A 25,961-nucleotide genomic window follows, 5' to 3' on the forward strand; every position below is an offset into this window, starting at 1 on the left:
CCCACATCCCAGCCAATCCCCTGGTCCCGGGCGAAGAAGGGTAGGTGGTCACTGTGTCTCCAGCTCTGCCTCTAAGGAATCAGAACAAAGACATCAGCTTACATCACATATAAGCTAGGATCATGTGTGTAGGATCATGTGTATGCTGTAACCTCCTAGATAGTGGGGTTGCCACTCCGGTGTAAAGGTCTGGACGGGATCTCCCAGTAGTCTATATGGTACTATTTGGTGAGTTGGAATAAGGCACCTCCCACCTCCCAGTCTGAAACAACCCCACTGGCATCTGGCTTAGCAAACTGTATTTGCCTTTTTGTGGAAAAGAGGCACCCTTTCCCCTGGAGGAAACAATTCCATGCTAAAGTGTATGGCTTGGCAAGAGAAGTACCTACTGGATTTCTGGGCTCGGTGCTTTTGTGCAGCACACACGCTGACTGGCTGGCCATACACGCAGCCCTGGAGTAAAGCAAGGAGAACAGCCTTGACCCATTTCCATTTTCTCTACATCTTCCCTCCCCCTGCCAAGTAAATGATATCAGGGTGGCACATTCAGATATGCAAGAACAGTAAACTTGGCTTGGGCTCAGCTCTCCATAAAAGGTAAGAGAGAGAGAGATGCAGGCAACCCAGTAAATCAGGAGAAAGCTAGTCTAAGAAATTCAAGGTAAGAGCCTGCTTTCTATAGATTAGAGCATGGATTATATTCTGCACTTTCCCAGGGAAGCTCCAAATTTATAAACTCTTTGTGCTCCATCTTCTAGAAAGGAATGGAGTTAGAACCACGTCTTTGGCACATAATCACTCTGAATTGAACTGCCACCCACATTTAAAAGGGAGGCTTTGAAAAACCACAATGAACTTGAATATATTTGATGTGAAATTCAGGCACAGAGCTACAGTCATGCTCAGACAATGTTTGGCTGGTGAAGAGAAATAAGAGATGTCTTGAAACTACAGTTTTCAGGTACCAAGTAACCCTAACTGGTTAGGTCTATAGATCATCCCTGGATGGAAATCAGTGAGAAAACCATTTCACTGTCACATAAGCTACCAGTTTCAATAAATCTTCCCCTTCTCCACAGATTCCAGCATAGGGCTCTAAGTTACAGGGGGAAAATTAAATTTTTTTTCTTACATTTTTTGGTATGCCACCTATAGTAATAGAGCAAACAAACAAACACAAGACATCCTTTAACACAACAGAATGTTTAGTTACCTAGGAGTGAACGAGGCCATGGGAGGAACGAACTTTGCTTGATTTCCAGCTGAGCTTTACCGAAAGAATTAGTCTTTGCCAAATGTCTTTCAAAAGCTTCGTGTTAAAACCATATCCAATAATACTGCAACTGGGTCATTACCCACACATTGCCAGGCGAGTGTTTCAAAGAGGTCCGATACGATCTCATGGACAGTTAAAGTTGGAACTCTTCCCCTGACATCTCAAAAATCTATAGTAGCTGACAAGAGTTATTGAACTTGCAGAGGTGGAGGGAAGATAACTGACTTAAAGAATCACTGTCCTCTGTGTCTGGAAACAGTGGAACAATTAGACCAGTTGGAAAAATCTACACAAACTACAAAGGGAGGATGTTCTTGCCCCTGAACTTGGCAAACAGAGCACGGGAAGTCATAGAAAATACAGATACTGCTTATGCAATATCCAGGTGAATACTGGAACAGAACATTTCTCCCTATCTCTTGAGGCTTTATTATTCCAAAATCTCCACCAGGAACCTAAATTACAGGGAAAAACAGAAAGCCAAGCAGAGTTGGAGTCATTTTCATTTCTGACCTTACTTTCTTAGTCCCAAAGAGAGTTAGTCATCCTCGCTGTCTCCTTCCCTAGAAGACGACCCTGTATCTTTGGCAGAGACTTCCCACCTGGAAAATGTTTTCCAGAGTGATTTTGCTTGAGGTCACCTTGAAGAGAATGTATGAGCTGAGGCTGAGGCTGCCCCTCATCTCAATTCCACTGACTCGAGGAGCAGAGAACACTCACTCACCTGCCCTCCCTGCCCCCATTGCTCATCCCAGGAGTGGAGTGTCTCTTCCCAGCAGGCCAGTCATATCGTGGTCCACTTCAGCCAGCCAGACGTACCCAATCCATGGCGCCATCACTTAGGCCATGGCAGCATCCACGTCAGAGCAAGTATCTCCAACGCTCAGTCTGCCAGAGTTCCAAGGATTCGAAATCTGTTTCTGGGCTCTTAGAGGGCAGGGCCTGAAACCAGAGCCATGCTTCTGCTGAGTTTTAGAGGTTATTGTTGTTGTTGTTGTTTTAAATTCTGAAGTTCTTTCACAGAGAAAGGCCTACAGCTGTAATATCCTAGGGCCTCTGAAGTCAAAATAGCTGGATATACATCCTCACTCTGTCACTTTGGGCAATTCTTCAATTTCTTTGTGCTTCTGCTTCTTCAAATGTAAAGCAGAGTAGCGCAAGTAAAATGCTTACCAATATGGCTGACTTACAGCCAGTGCCTCAGGTATATTTCCCAAGAGGATCTTAATCATCATCTTTATTGGCCAAGTTCTACTGATCCTTTCTAAAGAAGCACAGGCAAGTCATCTCTGATGCCCCTAGTATGGTTAGTTCTTTTCCTGCAATGTCCATATTGCATTATGTGTTAAATTAGGAGAAGGCATTTGGGGGAAATCGGAAGGGGAGGTGAACAATGAGAGACTATGGACTCTGAAAAACAATCTGAAGGGTTTGAAGAGGTGGGAGGGGGTGGGAGGTTGGGGGAACCAGGTGATGGGTATTACAGAGGGCACGGACTGCATAGAGCACTGGGTGTGGTGCAAAAACAATGAATACTGTTATGCTGAAAATAAATTTAAAAAATGTTTAAAAAATTAATTAAGCACATATTTAAATATTTGATTTAAATATTTTATTTATTTATTTGAGAGAGAAAGAGGGAGAGAGATGGAGAGGGAGAAGCAGACACCGCACTGGGCACAGAACCCACCATGGAGCTTGATCTCACAACCGAGAGATTACAACTTGCGCTGAAACTAGGAGTTGGATGCTTAACCAACTGAGCCACCCAGGGACCCCTAATTAAGCACATATTTATTGAGTATCTTCCTTGTGCCAGACAAATACGAGGCACTAGGAAGATAGCAGTCAACAAATAGGCCTTCTCTCTGTTCTCACAGAGCATATGGTCAAAGAGGGGAGGCCGCAATTAAATAACGGATTATAATGACATATTTAATTGCCATTGTAAGTTACTATGTAAGAAGAAAGAAAGGAACCTGATATATAGCAGAAGGGCTGGGCCATGTTCCCTTTGGTATGATGTTTACACTGACATAGAATAGAATGGGGAGAGTATTCCAGGTGAGAGAACGCCTTGCCATGGCAAGAAGCATGGCCTGCATTTGAGAAATGGGTCAGGGTGATAGGTCATGGAGAGAGATCAGTGTGAGATGACAGTGGTGAGGTAGATGGAGGCCAGAAAATTCAAGGATACTGGAATTGTTAAGGATTCTCTTTGGAAAATGAGATGTCATCAAAGGCATTCAGTTAAGAGAATACATAATCATATTTCTATTTTTAAAATGTCATTCCAGATGCACTACAAGTAATGGATAAAAGATGGATTGGAATACATATGGCACAGCTAGTTTGGTAGCATTTGCTATGTGCTTAGAGTAAAACAGAGGCCAAGATGGAGAGGACTGGAAGGACTGAGGAAATACTGAGAAGGTAAAACTGACAGGACTCCATGGTTGAGACGAGATAAGGAATGAGGAAAAGGAGGGTGTCAGGAATGACTCATGAACTTAGGGCTTGGATAACTGTGGAGGGGGGATGGTTCTCAACACTTTATGTGTTGAGAACATTAGAGGAGAAGCAGGTTTGGTGAGGACCAATTCCAAGCTCACTTTTGGACACAGTGACTTTCGGATGTTTGTGATAACCTCCAAATGAGATATCAGGTAAGCAGTGAGTATACCTCTATGGCTCTCAGAGGGAGTGTTCTTGGGTAGGGACATACACTGAAAACTGTCAACATACAGATGATAAAGCCACGGGCAGAAATGTCTGGGAGAAGGCAGGGAAAGAAGAGAGAGGATTGCTTGAGGAATCATAAGACAGACCTGTAAGTTTCTACTAATCTCCCTCTCCACCCCACTAGAATGCAAGTTCCCTGAGAGCACAAATTTTGTCTTTTATTTTCATACCCATTGGGATTGGCTTATCTTACACATGTAGAGGCAAATGATTTTCAGATTCCCATTAGAACACTCCCACATAGTTTCTCTGAGCACATTTTATGCAACTGTCATAAAAATATCTTTCATCTTTTTCAACTACCCAGTGATTCCTAAAAAGCTCTTCAAATAGAAAAGAGGAAGATATTTCCAAAGCTGAAGAATTAATCTGAGAATCCCTTGACCAGAGACATGCTCATTCATCCCTCTGTATTAGTTAAGGTAAATTAGCCCAGCTTCTGCAACACATAAACCTGGAAAATTCTGGTTTAGCACAACAAAAAATTATTTTTTTCTCCCTTTCCACTCCAGTGAGGGTTGACAAGAGGGAGAGGAGGCTGTGTTTCACTCAAGGACCAAAGCTCTTTCCATCTTATAGGTAGGCTTTCCCCAAGGTCTTCAGAGTCCTCAACATTAAGTTTATGGGTAGAGAAAGAGAAAGGATCGTGAGTGGTAGGTTTCTATGGACCAGTCCTGGAAGAGTCACCTAGCCTGGTGGCTTACACTCCATTGACCATCACTCAGACACATGTTCACACCTAAATACAAGGGAGACAGGAAATAGTGGGTTTAGCTGTGTATTCGGGTGCCAGGTATTCTCTTAGGCACTTGGGACTGCCTGATGAACATAGTAGATGTGCTTCCTGTTCTCATGGTGTCTAGTGGGAAAGAAGAAAAATCATGAGAAAATTTAAGTACAGTTTGGGGAAAATCTAATAGTTTGGGGAATAGTTAAGAGGAACTTAACTTAGCACTTCATCTGGTATTCACTGGGCACCCCACAAATGTCTGAGGGAATAAATGAGAAAAACATTTTCGTTAAGACTGCTTACATATTTCTCCTCACAGAATTTACAGTCTCCTCATGCAAGCCACTTAACCTCAACCTCATATATCAAAATGTTGCCTACTAGAAAAGACAGACTTATCTATTTTTAAATTTTCAATATCAAAAAAATTTTTAATATCATAAAAATCATTTTCATTAACTGTCTGAGACAACTAAAAATAAAGGCGTAATCAAAATTGCATCAGGGTTTTCCAGGTGCCTGAGTGGCTCAGTGGGTTAAGCCTCTGGCTTCGACTCAGGTCATGATCTCAGGATCTTGGCTCAAGCCCCACATCAGGCTCTTTGCTCAGTGGGGAGCCTGCCTCTCTGCCTACTTGTGATCTCCCTCCGTCATATAAATAAATAAAGTCTTCAAAAAAATTGCATCAACGTTCTAAATGTTATCATACAGGAAAGATAGTACTAATTTTCAAAGCATTAGGGAAAGAAATGAAAAATAATTTTCAACTAAGTTATTGTTTTTTATAGTGCTTTCCAGCCTTTTTAGCTTTTATTTCCTCAAATGAATGGGAAGCTCCCAAAGGTACCTCTCTATAAGTCCTCTGCATATACAGCAAGTATAACCAGCGAAAGAATGATGTGGAGGATAATGATTTTTGTTGTGTATCAGTAACTACGAGGACAGGAGGCTGTGAAGTCCACTGCCCAGACAGCCGGATTCTGGAACTGAAAGCCTGACCTTGATTTCTGAAGCCACTGCCAGCTAGATGCCCGATACTAAAAGAATTAAATGAGATAATTTGAGTACAGTGTCTGTGCCCAGCCTGGCACGCAGTACCTGTGTGCTAATGTTGGATACTGTCATTGTTATAAGCCACGTGAAGCCTGAAGAAAGCAAGCGGGACGATTTTGACCACTAGGCGATTTCGTCTATGACAGCAGAGTCAAATCTTGAAGGCTAATTTTGATTTCCAGGTGTGTTAGGAACCTTTGAGAAGCCACAGATTGTGCCATAACAAAACAACGGGCTTTGTATAAAGCAAGCCCAGATAATTCATAATCTAAGCAATTACCACTTTCCACCTGTCTTTTTATTTTCATTTGCAGCTAAGTGCTGTTTTCCTTCCATGCCAGTATCTGAATAAACACTTAAATTAAAATAAATGAAAGAGAAATTCTTGGGGCAGAAACCATGTCCCTGATTAATGCGGGATTGTGCTCACCCTCTAACATAGGTGGAGACATTTCTGCAAGCCAGGATTGATGGCTGCAAGGAACAGAAGATGCACTTCAACTGTACACATTTCCCAAATGATCCGCTTTCCATGACCTTCATATAAAACCCAAAGGTGTTTATTGGCCTTGTGCATGAGCACATCACAAGCTGAGGCAGCTGCCTTTCCTCACGGTACCCGTGAAAGGTTTTAGATTAGGAAGCAGATGAGGTTAAATTGCTTCATTATTTACTCATTGGGGGAAAAAATCAATTTCTGGAATATAATCCTATTGACCTGGCTGGCACCGACGAGGAGCATAAGTAATCACAACCCTAAAATAAATATCCATTCATACTCAAAAAGACACCTATACTCACCCTTCTCCTTTATACATTAAGGATATCAAATAACCATGCAAGCCAGACTCAAGGCTAATGCGCCTCTTTTTTGAATATGTCGCTAAAACTGGATGGTGAACATTCCGCTTATTTGGGTTTGACCTTGTAAAATTCACACATTATATGATCAAGGCTGTGTCTTTCCTGTGCTAGTTAATACTGAAATGATTATGTTGCCACCCAATAGTGAAACAGACAAATGCTACTGGAACAAAAAAAGTACCACAAGATCCAGTCGGCAATGAATTAGGGTGCAGTTGAGAATGCGCAAGAAATGGTAACCCTCACTCCAGAGCCAGGCTTCATCAGGACCCAACCCCACTTTCTTTCTTCGAGAAATCTGAAGATACTTTGCCTTCCAGGTTTGTCCTTTAGCAAGGATGTCCTAAGCTTCCATCATGTTGAATTTAGCCTTGCAAGGATTTTTAATTAACAGCGATGATCCACAAGCCATGATTTATATGCAAGAAAGATGCCCTATTTTATCTTCTTTCCCTAGGCTATGATATATGGATGCTTCTAATAAGCCAAAGATAAAAGTGGTTTGGACCAAAAAGCACCTATTTTCTCAAAGATGCACATTAAGACTGCAGCTGTCAGCACGGGAATAAAGTAGAGCCCAGGTGACAGAAAATATAAAGGAAGGAGACAATGATCAAGGTTTAATTTATGTTTTTAGGATTAGATCCTAATTTTTTTTCTGGACTCACTTAATTTTTACTCCAAGTACAGCACTCACTATATTTAAAAACTACAGTTTGGCGAGGGGTTATATGATGTATTTCTAAAGTTATATGACTCTATTTTATTTTATCATTTCCTTAGGACTATTTTAGGAGAAGACTCTTAAATTTATGCATTCAAGTTCATGCTGCTGATGAGGATACACACTTATTAAGTGTGTGCTGCTGTAGGTGATAATATGTTAGCATCTCTCTTCTGGTATAACTCTCAGTGGCATATTCTTTCGAGTATATCCAGTGTTGGAAAATCCTGATTCATAGATGGATTAAGAATCTGTAGTCCTGGGGCGCCTGGGTGGCTCAGTGGTTAAAGCCTCTGCCTTCGGCTCAGGTCATGATCTCAGGGTCCTGGGATCGAGTCCCGCATCGGGCTCTCTGCTCAGCAGGGAGCCTGCCTCCTCCTCCTCTCTCTCTCTGCCTGCCTCTCTGCCTACTTGTGATCTGTCTGTCAAATAAATTTTAAAAAATCTTAAAAAAAAAAAAAAAGAATCTGTAGTCCTATAGCTCTGCTGTAAACTAGCCGGTTAGCCTTGCACTGTCGCTTAATCTCTCTGGATCATGGTTCACTTATACAGGTAAAGGTGTGACTGGGTTTCATTATTGCCAAGAAACTTTTCAACTATAAAGTTATACGATTTTGTGACCTGACATCTGGAAATGGCTAGAAACCAGCATTGAAACTGGGGGAACTTTACATTTAAAAGAGAAATTCTTATGATGTCATTTATTCATTCCCAGTGGCTGTGCCAGGCACTCTCCTTAGTGTTGGAGACATGTCAGCGAAAGGAAGAAAGATCTCTGTCTTTGGGAAACTTAAATTCTAGGTGGACAAGAGAGATAACAGACAATGAATGTAAGACATAAATCAATTATATAGCACTATAATATATTACAAGGTAAGTGCAGCAGAAAAGAATCAAAGTAGAGTGAGGCACGGAGGCTGAGTACAATGGTTCGGGGTGGGCAGGTGGCGACACCGAATAGAGATGACCTCGTTAAGAAGGTGAGGCTTATACAAAGACTTGAAGGAGATGAGGGAGCTAACCACATGATGGCTTATGGAAGAACGGCTCAGACAACATGCACAGCAAAAGCAAAGGCCCTGAGGTAGGATCATGTATTTTGTGCTTGAAAAGGAACAGAGATGCCAGGGTGGCTGGAGCTGACTGAGCCCAGAGCAAGTGGTAGGAGAGGAGGCGAGAGAGGGAAGAGAGCTGATTATGGAGGGCATGCTGGGCCACTATAGGGACTTTGGCCTTTATTCCTAGTGAGATGGGAGCCATCACAATGCTTTGAACGCATGAGTGCTATCATCATGATATTCTCTTATAAAGGATCAACCTGGTTCCTATGTTGAGAATACTTGCAAGACAACAAAGTTAGAAGCAATGAGACCATGCCATTTTTGCTTAAGTATTTTGTAAAATGGGTACAAAGCTGATGCTAAAAGGATGGCAACAATGTTTTGCGGAAAATATGCTGGACAAAGTAAATAATATCAAGTATTATCTAAGCTTATAAATTCTGATTAGTTTGTAACAAAATCAGTTGCAACAGATCTCCAGATTTTGTATTTCTGATATTCTAAGATATCTGCTTATGTCAATGATAATATTTCTGGAAGTGAGGATAATGATCACTGTTTAAAACTGTTAACAGGTACATAGTCAATACTTCAAGCTCATAGCATTTTGAGGGATAGGAGGGCACAGATCTGCGACAGAAAGATAATTGTTCTTTGTATTCTCATGTCTCTGAGCAACTGTGAATACCTTGTCCAACTCTTTAAACGGTTTCCTATTGTGTCATCTCGTTCTTTTTATTACTATAAACTGCCTTTCTCCAGCCTTGTTCAATAAGCATTAAGCCCACTGCCATTCATTTCTATCCTGGGAGGAAATTAGTATGACTTCTGCATTACTTATTAAAGCGATGGTTCTCGCTTTAACAAACAATGTGCAATTGTTGCCCTATTTGTGGTTACAAAAGCATAACCTTGAACTCACAATTGCTCAGTGACTATCACAAGCGTAGCTGACACAAGCTTGCCTGAAAAATATTCAGCACATTCTCTATTATCAGCATTGTCCAACAGAACTTTCTACAATGATGGCAATATTCTTTATCTATGCTGTCCAACATTGCAGGATCAGGCACAAACGGCCACTGAGAACTTGAAATGTGCCTCATATAACTGCGGAACTGAGTTTTTAATTGCCTTGAATTTTTATTAAATTAACTATAAATGTAAATAGCCTTACATGGCTAATGGCTACTATCCTGGATAGCACAGGTTAAAATCCTTATTCTATATTGTGTCAGACTAAGCATGAGGCATTCCTGCCCCATGTTGTTTCAGTATCTCTTAGAAATGCTTCTCTTGAATGTTCTTTGAAATTATGTCACCGTCACTCAATAAGGAAACTTAAAAGAAGCAGCCCTATGAAATACACTGCTATATTCACTGAAAGTAGATTGTTGAGGGCATTGATAATCGTGTAATATAGGCCCTTATTTCTCTGGCCTCAATACTAGGCAACGGTATGGCTGTTTTCAAAACAACTTGTCGGTATGATGTAATTTACTGTGTTACATCTTTGCCTTTGCTGCAGGGAAGCACAGAACCAAAGAGTGCTCTATCTCTTGTGAGAACATACTACACAGAGCCTCTTGGGCTGTGTTCCATGTGCTTATTTTAGATTGAACCTCTTTGTCTTACTTTTTTCTACCATTACACACCTTTTGCTGATTTGCTTATTTTCAGTGTTATTGGGTGGCATTATATTCATTTTTGTATTCCACATACAAGCATGATAAAACAGAACTCAAACCCTGCATTTTTCGGGGGAGAACACACTCAATCTCTTTCTTCCAAGTATGACTCCCCAAGTCTGATCATTATTTTTGCTTGTCTCTAACATACAACCAAATTCTACCCATATCATGTCAATTGTTGACCTCATACTCATCCTCTGACACTCGAAACGTCTTAGAGAAGAAAATGAGAATAAAAAGATAATTACGTACATACTTTAAGTTAGGTTACAATTTATTCATTTCAATATCATGCTTGCTATGTTACTAAAAATTTTGATATTATAAGGGTTTCATATAAATTGGCATTTATGAAGTCTTTGAGTTATACTAGAGAATTTAGCATGCCCCTCCCAAAGATTGAGATCATAGCTGTTTGTTAGAAAAGGAACAATTTCAGAAAATGTTTAAGACTGGTTTTAAAAAAATACGCACATCTATGAGTCTATGACTCATGGATCATTAATGACAGTCAACTGTCATTTTCCTGTCCTGGCTTGAGCTTATTTCGAGATTCCTCTATTTTTTAAAAAACACATCTCTATGTGGCTTTGTCTTCTGAGCCAAACTTGAAACAACTTGATAAAGTTTATTATGTGGAGTCTATCAGGGCACCTGGGTGGCTCAGTGAGTTAAGCATCTGCCTTCAGCTCGGGTCACGATCTCAGGTCCATGTCAAGTCTGCTTCTCCCTCTTCCTCTGTGATCTTTCTTGCTCTCTCTCAGATAAATAAAATCTTAAAAAAAGAAATGTGTGCTTTCTGTCATCAGTGTTCCTGATGGCTCACAAAAGTTTGACTCAGTTACTTTATTCCTGGGCTTTATGAAACTCCTCTTTCCCACTTGAAAAAGTATCCGTCTAATTTATAAGAAATGCTATATTTATAAGCATTTTATAAGCATTATATATAAATGCTAATTTATAAGGGATTGAGTCAGTGCTTGCTGTTCTAGTAGAATCCTTGCTCTAGTCCCAGTTGGGCAGTTTGGGCAATGTTTTGTCATTAGCTGCCAGAGAATCAAGAGGTAAGTAATCTTGAGTGGAAGGGAAAGAAATCAGGCTTTGAAATACAGAAATCATAATGCCTAATATCATACAATAGAGTTGGTATATTTGGGCAGGTAAAACAGCCTTGTTGTTGATGGGAAGGTGACCGTCTTTTCACCCCAGCCACAAAACACTGTACATTATATTTACTGAGGGGACATAAAAAAGGAGACATCCCAATCTTCACAATTGCATGTGCTAGATGTAAATTACTGCTCAAGTACATAACTTGGAAGTCGATTTTTCTAACATCAAAAAACTGGGAACAAATGGTAATCTAAATTCTTCATGCGGGAAGACCAACTTTTTTTTTAAAAAAATGAGTTCAGTATCCAGTGATTTATTTTACATTTATTTGCAACAGATCTTTTTGTTATATGAACTCTATAATTTTAACTAAAAAATGTACAACAAGTTACAGTCCTTTTCCTCACATCACAAGGACAAAATTCAACTGAACAGCTAACTCTTAAATAATTAAAGAGGAAAGTAGGTCAATGCCACATATTAAATAACTAGTTCTGAAGATAGCTATATCAGCTACTGTGATTTTAGAGATGCCTCTCAAAGATGTAAAGTTATTAAGCTATCGTTGGAGCTAGTCTTTTGCTTCATTTAAATGTATGGAATTGACCTCAAAGATTATCCTCATATTGAATTAAATATTAACTTAGTTCTGCTTCATCATTTAATACACGACATTTATATTTTAAGATAGAAAATAACTTTTATTGATTTTAAAACTCTAATTACAATAGAGCTCCTTAACAATGTGTCCTTGGAACATGGTAATTATCCTGACACTCTTATCCACCGTGAGCTATGTTACATTTGGACTCACTTAAAAAACCATCCACGTGTAGTCATGCCCCTCTTTATTCCACCCTTTATGAAAGAGGACTGGCATGAATGAGTTAGTCTCCACATTCTCACCTCCTACTCTCAGACTTTTATTCCCTCTGCTTCGAACAGGTTTTTATTAAGGTCACCAGTAACCAACCTACTCAATATCAAGCCCTATGATCAATTTTCAGTCCCTACCTTACTTGACCTCTCAGCAATACTTGACACACTTAAGGATACTCTTCCTTGAAACTCTTCCTTCTCTTGGGCTTCCAGATTTTCCCCTCTGGCTTGCTCCTTCCCGATTTCATTTGAAAACGTACTCTCATCTTCCTGAACTCTAAATAATAGTGTCTAAAAGCACGGTCTCTGTCCCTCTTCTTTATCCACACTTTATCCCTAGGTGATCTCATCCAGTCCTGTGACTTTTAAAGACTATCTAGGTGGTGATCACCCCCAAATTTATATATTCTGCTCTGATACCTTTCCTGAATATCAGATTCATATAAGCAACCACCTGCTTGAAATTTCCACTTTGATTAAGAAATATAACTTTTAATTCCCCTTCCAAGTCTACTGCATGTTATTATGTTTTCCTGCATGTTATTATGCAGTAACTCTATTTGCCCATTTGTTTAGACTTAAAACCTGGGAGTCATATTTAATTCTTCCCTTTTCCTTCCACCCTTTTTCCAGTCTATTACCAAGCCCTATTGTTTTTTTTTTCTTCAAAATACATCACTTTGAGCACTTCTTATTTCTGTCACTGCACTGAGATAGGACTTTTACAATGCTTAGCACAAAACTTTGAAAACATCTCTTTCTCTTAGACTCCTTATCTAATCCAGCAGCAAATCCTGCCAAGCTGACTTCAGACTATATCATGAATCTCACTGCTTCTCATAAATCACAGTCATCACCCTACCCTAGGTCATCTTCATCTCCAGCCGAGAATACGGCCATAACCTCCTAACTGCCCCGCCCTTGATCCCCACTTTTACACTTGTGCCCCCCCTCCCACAGTACAGAGTGATAGTTCACAAGCGTAAACCAGAAGAGTCCCTTCCATGCTTAGAATTCTTCCTTGGTTTTCCAACATACCACACTTAAAATCCAAAGTCCCCACCATGACTTGCAAAGCTCTATATGGTCTACTTTTCCATGGGTTTATCTTAGGACACTCCCTTTCTAGCTCTCTGAGTCACACTGTGCTTCTTGCCACTTGGTGTACACACAGGTCTGATCCTGCCTCAAATATTGCACCAATCTTATACCTATAATGCACATTACCACTGAAATTCACGTGATTCACTTCCTCCGTTCACTTAGGCCTCAAATGTCAAGTCCTCAGAGAGGTCCTCCTGTCTCAACTTACCTCAGGACACAATGATAAGTTTCACCCAAAAGGATGACCTGATGTAATCAGACAAACTTCATGGAAGCCACTGATCTAGTCAACAGCCACCTGATGGGAAGCTGGATAACCTCAGAGCTGAAGCTCAAGATTTGCATTCAGATATCACAGGGTCAGCCCTTAGCACAACCATCCTATAATCTCATAACTGTGGACCTCAGCTTGTTCACTTGTAAATAAGGAACAAGATTAGGAGGGGATAGCATTGTTGTGAAATAGATGATAAATGGGCTGACCAAATAATTTATCAACCAAACTGGGACACTTTAAGGGAGAAAGGGGAGACTTTTTTATTTTATGTGTATTGTCTTTTTGAAATTATCATAAAGTAAAATGAGATTTTTTTCATTGGTATAAAATGTCAGCAGGAGAAAATCCTATGAGTATTATCATATGCATAAATGTGTGTAAGCAGCACCACAATCAGTGTACAGAACACCTCAATAAACTCCCCGTGCTGTGTCTTTATAGCTACATTGTCCCCTCACACCTATCCCAGGCAATAACTGATCTATTCTCCATCACTATAGGTTTTTTTTTTTGAAGCCTCATATAAATGAAACCGTAAAGTATATAACCTTGATATTGGCTTTATATAATTTATAATTTATATATATATATAATTTTATATTTATTTATTTATTTATTTATTTATATAATTATATAAATATAATTTATATATTTAATTTTTTAATTTTATTTTTTATATTATCTTGGTTACCACACAGTACTTCATTAGTTTTTGATGTAGTGTTCCATGATTCATTAGTTACATATAACACCCAGTACTCATGGCGATCCGTGCCTTCCTTATTACCCATTGCTCACTCTATTCAGCCTATTTCCCTTGAGATCTACCCGTTTTTGTTTGTCAACAGTTAGTTCTTTCATTACTGAGTATTTTGCCACTGAATGACTGACTATACCACAGTGTGTTTATCCATTCACCTACTGAAGGACATTCAGAATCGTTCCAGTGTTCGGAAATTATGAATAAAGCTGCTTTAGGCAGTCACATGCAGGTTTTTGTGTGAACATGAGTTTTCATTTCTTTAGGGCAGGAGTCATCAAACTACATACAGCGCTCATATCAAATCTGGTTTACGACCAGTGTTAATAAATAATGTTTCATTGGAATACAGCCACACTCTATCATTTACATAACACCTCGGGCTGTTTTTGCATTATCACAGTAGAACTGAATAGTGGTGACAGAGACCATATGACTTGCAATGGCTAAAATACTGATGATCCACCTTGTTACAGAAAAAGATTGCAAATTTTTGTCCTGGGGTAAATACCCAGGAATGGTACAACTTGGTCATATAGTAAGGGTTTAACTTTTTGAGAAATTGTCAAACCATTTTTCAGAGTGGCTGTACCATGCTGTATTCCCACCAGTAGTGTGTGAGAGCTCCAGTTGCCTTACATCCTCATCAACACTTGATAATGTCAGTATTTTTTATTTTAGCTATTCAAATAGTATATAGTGCTATGTCATTGTGGTGATCATTTGCATTTCCCTAATGACTAATGACATTGAAATCTTTTCAAAGTTTTTATTTTATTTATTTATTTATTTTGCTCTCCTTGCATCCTCTTGGGTAAAATGTCTGCTCAGGGCTTTTGCTCATTTTGTAACTTGATTTTCCGTTTTCTTGCTGCAGAGTTTGGAGAGTTCTTTGTACATTCTGGATATGTACCCTTTCTCAGATATAAGATTTGAGAATATGTTCTCCAGGTTTATAACTTGACTTTTTTTTCTCCTAATGGTATCTTCCACAGAACAAAAGCGTTTTAATTTTGGGCACCTGGGTGGCTCAGTGGGTTAAGCCTCTGCCTTCAGCTTGGGTCATGGTCCCAGGGTCCTGGGATCAAGCCCCACATGGGGCTCTTTGCTCAGTGGGGAGCCTGCTTCCCCCTCTCTCTCTGCCTGCCTCTGTGCCTACTTGTGATCTCTCTCTCTCTGTTAAATAAATAAATAAAATCTTTAAAATTAAAAAAAAAACTTTTAAAATTTTGATTAACTTCAATTTTTTCAATTTGTTCTTTTGCAAACTGTACTTTTGGTGTCATGTCTAAGAACTCTTCACCTAAACTCATGTCACAAAGATGTTTTCCTATGCTTTCTTCTAAAGGCCTTATAATTTTATGTTTATATTTAAATCTATGATCCATTAAAATTTTTTTATTCGAGTACAGTTGACGTACAATGTGACTTTAGTTTCAGATGTACAACATAGTGATTCACCAAGTCTACATGTTATGCTCTGCTCACCACAGTATAGCTCCCATCTTTCACCACACAACTCTACTAAAATATCATTGACTATATTTCCAAAGCTGTGCCTTTTATTTCCCATGACTTATTTGTTCTGTAACTGGAAGCGTGTGTCTCTCACTCACCTTCACCCATTTTGCCCAGTCCTTCTTCTCCCTCCTCTCTGGCAACCACCAGCTTCTCTGTATTTATAGGTCTGATTCTGGTTTTTGTTTGTTTGTTCATTTGGTTTTTTTAGCTTCCACAAAAGAATGAGACCTATGATCTATTTTGAAATTAGCCCTGTAGGAATTGTGAGGTAGGTTAAAGTTAACCTTTTTGCATATGATCATGAACTGTTCCAAAATCATTCATTGAAAAGACTATCTTTACTCCATTGGATTCCTTTTACACTTTTGTCAAAACTAAACAACCATATTTGTCTTTTTCTGGACTCTCTGTTCTGCCTATTGCTCTATATGTCTATCTACCCTCCAATACCACACTTTCTTATTTATAGTAAAGCTATATAGCTTTATAGTTATAGCGATATAGTAAGCTTTAATATCTATTAGAATTGTTCCTCCTATTTTCTTCTTCTTTTTTAAAGTTCATTAACATACAGTGTAATACAGTTTCAGGTATACAATATAGTGATTCGCACTTTGATACAAAACCCAGTGTTCATCACAAGTGCCCTCCTGAATCCCCCATCACTGATTTCACCCATCCTCCTGCCCCCCTCCCACTCTGGTAACCATCTCTATAGTTAAGAGTCTGTTTCTTGGTTTGCCTCCCTCTCTTTTTTTTTTCCCTTTGCTCTTTCTTTTGTTTCTTAAATTTCACATATGAATGAAATTATATTTACTCTTCTTTCTCAAAGTTGTTTTAGCTATTCTACTTCATTTTCCTTTCATACAAATTTTAGGGTCAGTTTGCCTATTTTTACAAAAAAAAATCCTGCTAGAATTTTTATTAGTATTGTTGTAAAATGACTGAGCAATTTGGGGATGATTAAGATCCCTAATTTGTTGTGTCTTCCAATCCAGGAACATGGTATGTCTTTTCATGTATTGAGGTCTTTTCTGATTACTTTCTCCGTTTTTTGTAATTTTCAAGATAGAGATTATTGTATAATCAAAATACAAGTTATATATAATCAAGATATAGATTTTTTTAATATATATTTAGTAGTTATAGGGCTATTCAAATTATATAGTTCACGTTGGGTGAGTTTTGATGATTTGTGGTTTTCAAGGAATTGGTACATTTCATCTAAATTATTCACAGAGTTGTTCAAAATTTTCTCCCTATCCTTTCCATGTCTGTGGGGTTTTTAGTGATAGCCTTTCATTTCAGATACTAGTAATTCCTATCCTCTCTCTCTGTTTCTCATATATTTACAAATGGTGGCTTTCTTCCTTCATTCCTAATGTTCCAGCTTTCACCCCTTGGTATCACTTCCTTTCTTTACTTTTTGTGTGTGTATGTGTTACCTAACTAGAATGAATTTATTTATTCATTTATTTTTAGTGGTACAACACAAATTTATTAGTGGAATAACACAAATGTATTCTGTAATAGTTCTGGAAGTCAGAAGTCCAAAAACAGTCTCACTGGGCTAAAATCAACAGGGCTGATCACAGCAGGTCTGTATCACTTCCTTCCTATCTGAACAATTTGCTTTAGCAGTTATTAAGAGTTTCCTTCATCTAAGAGTGTCTTTATTTCACCTGTATTCTGGAAGGATACTTTCTCTGAATAAATAATTCTGAATTGGTAGTTTTCTTCCAGCATTTATTTTTTTTTAAAGATTTTATTTATTTATTTGACAGAGAGAGATTACAAGTAGACGGAGAGGCAGGCAGAGAGAGAGAGAGAGGGAAGCAGGCTCCCTGCTGAGCAGAGAGCCCGATGCGGGACTCGATCCCAGGACCCTGAGATCATGACCTGAGCCGAAGGCAGTGGCTTAAACCACTGAGCCACCCAGGCGCCCTCTTCCAGCATTTAAAAAAGGTTCTACCCCTTTTTTTCTCGCCACCATGGTTATTAATGAGAAACTTCTTTATTTATTTTTATTTCATGTTATTTATATTTATTGAAGTGTAATTAACACAACAGTATTATATTAGTTTCAAGTATACAATATACTTATCCAAGAATTGTATGCATTACTCAGTGATCATCGTCGTAAATGTACTCTTAATTCTCTTCATCTTTTTCACCTATCACCCCACCTGTCTCCTCTCTGGCAACCACACTTGTTCCTTGTTCTCTCTATTTAAGAGTGGTTGTGGGCGCCTGGGTGGCTCAGTGGGTTAAGCCTCTGCCTTCGGCTCAGGTCATGATCTCAGGGTCCTGGGATCGAGTCCCGCATCGGGCTCTCTGCTCAGCGGGGAGCCTGCTTCCCTCTCTCTCTCTCTCTCTGCCTGCCTCTCCGTCTACTTGTAATCTCTCTCTGTCAAATAAATAAATAAATAATCTTTAAAAAAAAAAAGAGTGGTTGTGTGTGTGTGTTTCTTTGCACATTTGTTTCTTAAATTTCACATATGAGTGAAATCATATGGTCCTTATCTTTCTCTGTTTGACTTATTTCACTTAATATTAGACCTTCTAAGTTCATACATGTTGTTGTAAATGGCAAGATTTCATTCTTTCTTATGGCTGAGTAATAGTCTATTGCATAAATATGTACATCTTCTTTATCCATTCATCTATGGACGGATATGCACTGCTTCCATATCTTGGCTATTGTAAATCCTGCCACAATAAACATAGGGATGCACATATCTTTTTGAATTAGTGTTTTTGATTCTTTTTAGGTAGATACCCAGTAGTGGAATTACAGGATCACACAATAATTTTATTTTCACTTTTAAGGAATATCCATACTTTTTTCCACAGTGGCTGCACCAATTAGCATTCCCACCAACAGCACATAAGGGTTTCCTTTTTCTACACATCCTTGCCAAAACTTGTACTTTCTTATCTTCTTGATTCTAGCTATTCTGACATGTGTAAGGTGATATTTCATTGTAGTTCTGATTTGCCTTTCCCTGATAGAGAAATCCATTGTCATTTAAATAATCATTCTACTATAGGCAATGCCTCATTTTTCTCTGGCTGCTTTCAAGATTTTGTTTGTCTTTGGTTTTGAGCTGTTTAATTTTTGATTATAATGTTTCTACACTTGAATTTTTGAGTTTTATCCTATTTAGGGTATATGCAGTTTCTTGAATTTGTAGGTCTTTTGTAGGACTGGGGAAGTTTTAAACTATTATTTCTTCAAGTATATTTCAACACCATATTCTTCTTTTAGAATTCCAATGACATGTATGTTAGAAATGTTATTGTAAACTCACAGGTCCATTTGGATCAATTATTTTACTCTTTTTTTTTCCTACACATTGCTCCGACTTGATAATTTCTATTAATATATCTTCAAGTTCACTAAATCTTTCCCCTCTCGCCTCCATTCTGCTACTGAGTCTATCAAGTAAGTTTTTTTAAATTTCAGCTGTGTTTTTCAGTCCTAAATTTCCATTTGGTTCTTCTTTACATACTCCATATGTACTTTACATACTCTATATCTTTGCAGATACTTCTAACATGCATTTCAAATGTATGCTTGGTCTTCCTAGCAATTTTATTACAGCTATTTAAAGTCTGTCAGAAAATTCCATTATATGCGTCATCTTGCTGGCACTTGTTCAATGTCTTTTTCCATGTGAGTTGAGATTGCTGGGGTACTTCATATGCTGAGTAATTTTGGATTGTTTCTTGGACATTTTGAATATTATATTATGAGACTGGGTCTTGTTTAAAATCTATAAAGGGTGTTGATTTTTTTAGTAGGTACTTGAATGGGCTAAGAATTTTTTTCTAGGTTCACAATTTGTTGTATAAATTGAGTATCACATGATGAGCTGGCATTAGCTTCTCCAGACGTGAGAACTTAACAGATAAGGTACAGTTTCAAATTCATTGATGTTCCTCTCACAGCTGGTGTTTTTTCTGACCTTAACTTGAAGTATAAGAACACCAAAGCAATGCCTCTGTACGTGTCCAGTACACAATGCATTCTGTCTGTGAGAATATAAGAGTTGAAATATTTTCTGATACCAGTGAAATGGAATTTGGTATTAGTTTCTAGACCTGCCATGATTTCGATCTAGCAAAAGAAACCAGTTCTGCTGTTGTGTCCTTCGATGTATGCAGCTACCCCTCCTGGGCTAGGATATTTTTGTGATAGTATATACTTGACCTCATTTGATTCAGGCTGCAAGTTTCAACCTACCTTCTGTGGGCTGTGGTACCAAAGTCAGGGCAATTGTTGAAGGCTTTGCAAGTAATTTAGAACTGTCCCTCAAGGGCACCACCCAGTGGTTAGTTCGGGACCTGGGTGGAGGTCTATCTGTTAGGTTTAGTCCATTAGACCTTTGGTACCTACCTAACACCAGATCTATGTATGCCCAGGAGGAGGGTAAACCTCGGAGTTCAAAAACAACTTTCTCAGGTCTTTTTACCGAGTTCCTCCCTCTGTACTATGTCCCTAGGACTCTTTGGTTCCCTAGGGCTCCAGACAGGAGTCAGTTTTAATAATTATACCAGGACAGCAGGCATAAACTGGGACTATCTCAGTAAACTGAGCCATAAGGTTACTCTATTAGTAAAGAACAAGGGAATGGGAAGCAACAATGCTACACTATGGCTAACAGGGAGAAAAGACTTCCAGATGTAACGCAGCAAAAATTTCTATTGCGTTAATAGTACGGGATCATGAATTATAGCCAAACATCCTGGGACATAACTAAAGTGTTCAGACCAATATGACATTCAGAAAGGGGAGGATCCTAAGGAAGTAAAAAACATTGCTGAAGCCCAGGGCAGAAAAAACAACTAGAAAGGGGTGCAAATAGAGAGATGAAAAAAGGCAGGTTTTCTCCTGACACATTCAGAGTTAGGGTAGATTTACTGTGAAGATAATGAAATGTCAGTTTTAGGGCTTCTCAACTTATAGGCCCCTCCCAAACCCTATTGCAATTTTTGTGCATATAATTTTGTTTTCTGTGTCTTAAAGAACCCCAACCCCACCCCATATTTTAAAAGTTTTAGGTGTGACAAACCCTGGATTTCTCCTGACCCAGTAGCAGTTTCTCACTGAATAATGTACAGGTATGTCTTCCACCTTCACACTCTTCCTTTCAAAATTTACTCTATTCTCAGCTCTAAATACAAATTATACATCCAGACAATAAGGTGATATACAGGTGATTGCTGGTTCCTATCCAGAGTGAAAAGGCCACAATGATTGTCATTAAAGTTTATTCTAAAACGCAATTTGTTAATGTATAACTGTTTGAAGTTGTCTTTCATGATTCTTTGTATTTCTGTGATATCAGTTGTTAAGTCTCCTCCTTCATTTCTAATTTTATTTATTTGGGCCCTTTCTTTTTCCTCATGGGTCCTGCTAAAAATTTATCAATTTTGTTCATCTTTTCAAATAACTAGTTTTTAGTTTATCTTTTCTATTAATTTTTGTCTCTATTTTATTTCTGCTCAAGTTTTTATTATTTCCTTCCTTCTACTAATTTTGGACTTTGTTTCTTTTTCTTTTTCTAGTATCTTTAGGTATAAGGTTAGATTGCTTACTTGAGGTTTTTCTTATATCTTGCAGTAGGCCTATATCACTATGAACTTCTTAGAACTACTTTTGCTGTACCTCATAGATTTAGAAGAATTGTGTTTTTATTTTCATTTATCTAAGCTATCCTTTTACTTCCACTTTGATTTCTTTGTGACCAGTAGCATGTTGTTTAGTCTCCATGTATTTGTGTTTTCTCTGGCTTTTTCTTATAATCGATTTTTTGTTTGATATCATTGTGTTCAGAAAAGATGCTTGATAGGATTTCACTCTTCTTTAATTTGTTGATATTTGGTTTTTGGCCTGATGTATGATCTATCCTAGAGAATGTACATGTGCACTTAAGAGGAATGTGTATTCTGCTGTTTCTGGACAGAATGTTCTGTATATATCTTTTAAGTCCATCTGATCTACTGTGTTGTTCAAGGCCAATGTTTCTTTGTTCATTTTCTGTCTGGATGATCCATCCACTGATGTAAGTTGGGTGTTAAATTCTACTATTATTATTGTATTATTGTCAATTCTCCCTTTGAGTCTGTTAATATTTGCTTTATACATGTAGGTGTTCCTACATTGGGTACATAAATATTTACAAGTGTTATATCTTCTTGGTAGAATGATCCCTTTATCATTATATAATGCCCTTGTCTGTCTCTTGTTACAAACTTGAACAATTATATGCCAAAAAATTGGACAACCTAGAAGAAATGCATAAATTCCTAGAAACATATGATTTTCCAAGACTAGATAAGGAAAAGATAGAGAACAGATTGATTACTAGTAATCATACTGAAGTATTAATCAAAAAAGTCCCAACAAACAAAAATCCATGACCAGAAAGCTCTGCAGTGAATTCTACGAAACATTTAAAAAAGAGTTAAAACCTAACCTTCTACGCCAATTTCAAAAAATTAAAGAGGAAAAAATGCTTCCAAGTTCATTCTGTGAAACCAGCATTACCCTGATACCTAAACCAGACAGAGATATTACCAAAAAACAAAAACAGAATTACAGGCCACTACCCCTGATTAAGATAGATGCAAAAATCCTGAACAAAATATTAGCAACCTAAATTCAATAATACATCAGAAGGATCCTATACCAAGAAGAAGGAGGAGGAGGAAGAGGAGGGGGGAGGGAGAGGGAAGGAGGGGAAGGGGGAGGAGGAGGAGGAGGGGGAGGAGCATACACCATGATCAAGTGGATTAACTCCAGGGATGCAAGGGTACAACCTCCACATATGAATCAATGTGATACACTAAATTAACAAAATGAAGAATAAAATCATACAAACACCTCAATAAATGCAGAAAAAGCATTTGACAAAATTCAACATCAATTTATGATAAAAACTGAACAAAGTGGGTATAGAGAAAACATATCTTAACATAATAAAGACCATATGTGACAAGCCCTCAGCTAACATCATACTCAATAGTGACAAGGTGTAAGCTTTTCCTCTAAGATCAAAAACAAGACATGGATGTTCACTTTTGTCCAGCTAGGAAGTCCTGGCCACAGCAATTAGGCAAGAAAAAGAAACAAAATGCATCCAAATTGGAAAGGAAGAAGTAAAATTGTCACTATTCACAGATAACATGATACTATATTAGTAATCAGATTACTAATATAGTAATTACTAATATAGTAATTGTATTACTATATATAGAAACCCTTAAAGACTCCTCCCCCAAAACTAATAGAACTAATTAAAGAATTCAGTAAAGTTGCAGGATACAAAATTGATATACAGAAAACTGTTGCGTTTCTATACAGTAATAATGAACTAGCAAAAAGAAAAATAAAGAAAACAATTCTATTTATAATTGCATCCAAAAAGTACCTAGGGGGGGAAAAAAAAAAAAACCAAGGAAGTGAAAGACTTGTTTTCTGAAAACTACAAGACTTGGATGAAAGAAACTGAAGATGACACAAACAAATGAAAAGATATTCCATGCTCATGGATTGGAAGACTTAATACTGTTTAAATGTCCATATTATGTAAAGCAATATACAGATTCAATGCAATCCCGGTCAAAATACCAAGAGCATTTTTCACAAAACTGGCAGAAATAATCCTAATATTTGTATTCAACCATGAAAGACCCCAAATAACCAAAGCAATCTTGAGAAAGAACAAATCTGAAGGTACACACTCCTAGATTTTAAACTGTCCTACAAAGCTACAGTAATCAAAACATTATAGTACCAGCACAAAATAGACACAAATATAAGAGAACAGGAGAGAGAGCCCAGAATTAAACTCATATTTATATGGTCCATTAATCTATGACAAAAAAGGGTGAGAATACACAATAGGGAAAAGACAGTCTCCTCAATCAATGGTGTTGGGATAACTGGACAGCTTCATACCAAAGAATGAAATTGGGCCACTTTCTGATACCATACACAAAAATAAACTCAAAATGGATTATAGACTGGCATGTGAGATCTGAAACCATAAAAATTCTGGAAGAGAGTACAGACAGTAATTTTCCTAGCATCAGTCATACCAGCATTTTTCTACATATGTCTCCTGAGGGAAGGGGAGTGGGAAGCAAAAAATAAGTATTGGGACTACATCAAACTAAAAAGCTTTTGCACAGTGATGGAGACCACCAACAAAATAAAAAGGCAACGTACTGAATGGGAGAAGATAATCTCAAATGATACATCCTGTAAAGGGTAACCATCCAGAATATATAATGAACTCATAAAACTCCACATAAAACACACAATCTGATTTTAAAGTGTGGGGGGCTAAGACATCAACAGACATTTCTCCAAAGAATACATACAGATGGCCCACAGACATATGAAAAGATGTTCAACATCACTCATCATTAGGGAAATATAAGTCAAAACCACAATGAGTTATCACCTAGTGGTGCCTGGATGGCTCAGTTGGTTAAATGTCTGCCTTCAGCTCTGGTCATGATCCTGGGGTCCTGGGACTGGTGCCTGTGTTGCACTCCCTGCTCAGCTGGGAGTCTGCTTCTCCCTCTCTCTCAGCTGCTTCCCTTGCTTATGCTCTCTCCCTCTCTCTCAAATAAATTAAGAAAATCTTAAAAAAAACAATGAGTTATTACCTCACACATGTTGAAATGGCTATAATTAATAACACAGGAAATGACAAGTGTTGGCAAGGATGTGGAGAAAGGGGAACCCTCATACACTGTTGGTGGGAATGCAAACTGGTGCAGCCACTCTAGAAAACAGTATGGAGGTGTCTCAAAAATTTAAAAATAGAACTACCTTATGACCCAGCAGTTGAACTACTAAGTATTTATTTATCCAAAAGATTAAAAAATGCTGATTCAAAGGGGCACATGCACCCGATGTTTATAGCACCACTATCAACAATAGCCAAATTGCAGACCAAGCCCAGATGCCCATCAACTGATGAATAGATAAATAAGAACTGGTATGTGTATGTATATGTGTGTATATATATGTGAATGTCACTCAGCTATCAAAAAGAATAAAATCTTGTCATTTGCAATGACATGGATGGAGCTAGAGAGTATTATACTAAGTGAAATAAGTCAGTCAGAGAAAGACAAATACCATAATGAGTTCATTCATGTGGAATTTAAGAAATGAAACAGATGAACACGGGGGGGAAGAGGGGCAAACCATAAAACAGTCTCTTAACTATAGAGAACAGATTGAGGGTTGATGGACAGAGGTGGGGGATGGGCTAGATGGGTGATGAGGATTAAGGAGGGCACTTGTGATGAGCACCAGGTGTTGTATATAAGTGATGAATCACTGAATTCTACTCCTGAAACAAATATTACCCTGTATGTTAACTAAATGGAATTTAAGTAAAAACTTCAAAAAGACACAGAGAGGTTGAATGGATTAAAAAAAACAACCCTAATTTTCTTTCCACGACACATACTCTTCCACCATACCAGGCATGAAGATTCCCTCAGAAGGTGCTACCTGTTAACTGTACCAGGTCAAAAGTGTGGGATATGACAAGAGCCATGGAACAAGCAGGAAAAGAATAGTGTGTAGGAGAGGGAGAAGAAATGTTCAGAAAGGAAGTATATGACACAGGAGAATATAAAATCCTGGAAGTAAGATACATTCCATAAGGAGGGAATGTCCACTGGGTTTTTCATCTAGGAGAGCACTGGACATCTTTCTCCAAGCATGTTCAGTAGAGTGGTAGAGGTGGTAACTAGGTGGTGATGGCTTGGAAAGTTCTAGGTAGAATTTGAGGTGTTTATGGTACATACAGAAGAAGGCTGAAAAAAATGCAATTTAGGACATGATACTTGGGTGGGGATGTAAAGACTTCGGAATTAACAATAGGCAAGAATTGACTCATGGAAAGTACTTGAGTTTAGAAGAATGTCAACACAGGTTACTGCAATGAAAAACAATGTTTAAGGTACGAGTGCAAGGAGAGAATCCTGTGAAAGAGAAGAACGCAGAGTGGCCAAAGGGGCAAGGCAGTGATGGGACTCCATGGCGGAGAAGAGGTGTCAAGGGGACATTGAGTGAAATTGTTAAATGCTATAGGGCGAACATCAAACAATTTGTGAAACATTTATTTAGTTTT

The 25,961-nt window shown here is 38.2% G+C and overlaps 1 protein-coding gene across 1 annotated transcript; it reads right to left on the bottom strand.

The window, feature by feature from the left end:
* Positions 1-19,699: 19,699 nt before the first annotated feature.
* LOC125091531 (ATP synthase membrane subunit K, mitochondrial-like) lies at positions 19,700-19,963 on the bottom strand. Its single transcript, XM_047715135.1, has one exon. The coding sequence runs from the start codon at positions 19,904-19,906 to the stop codon at positions 19,700-19,702; it is 207 nt and encodes a 68-aa protein (XP_047571091.1). The 5' UTR covers positions 19,907-19,963.
* Positions 19,964-25,961: the final 5,998 nt, after the last annotated feature.

The sequence above is a fragment of the Lutra lutra genome, chromosome X (genome assembly GCF_902655055.1).
Source record: "Lutra lutra chromosome X, mLutLut1.2, whole genome shotgun sequence".
NCBI classification, from domain to species: Eukaryota; Metazoa; Chordata; class Mammalia; order Carnivora; family Mustelidae; genus Lutra; species Lutra lutra.

Bases quoted from the DNA above. Each gene is read 5' to 3' on its own strand.
- LOC125091531 (XM_047715135.1), bottom strand. From the start codon at position 19,906: ATGGCAGGTCTAGAAACTAATACCAAATTCCATTTCACTGGTATCAGA.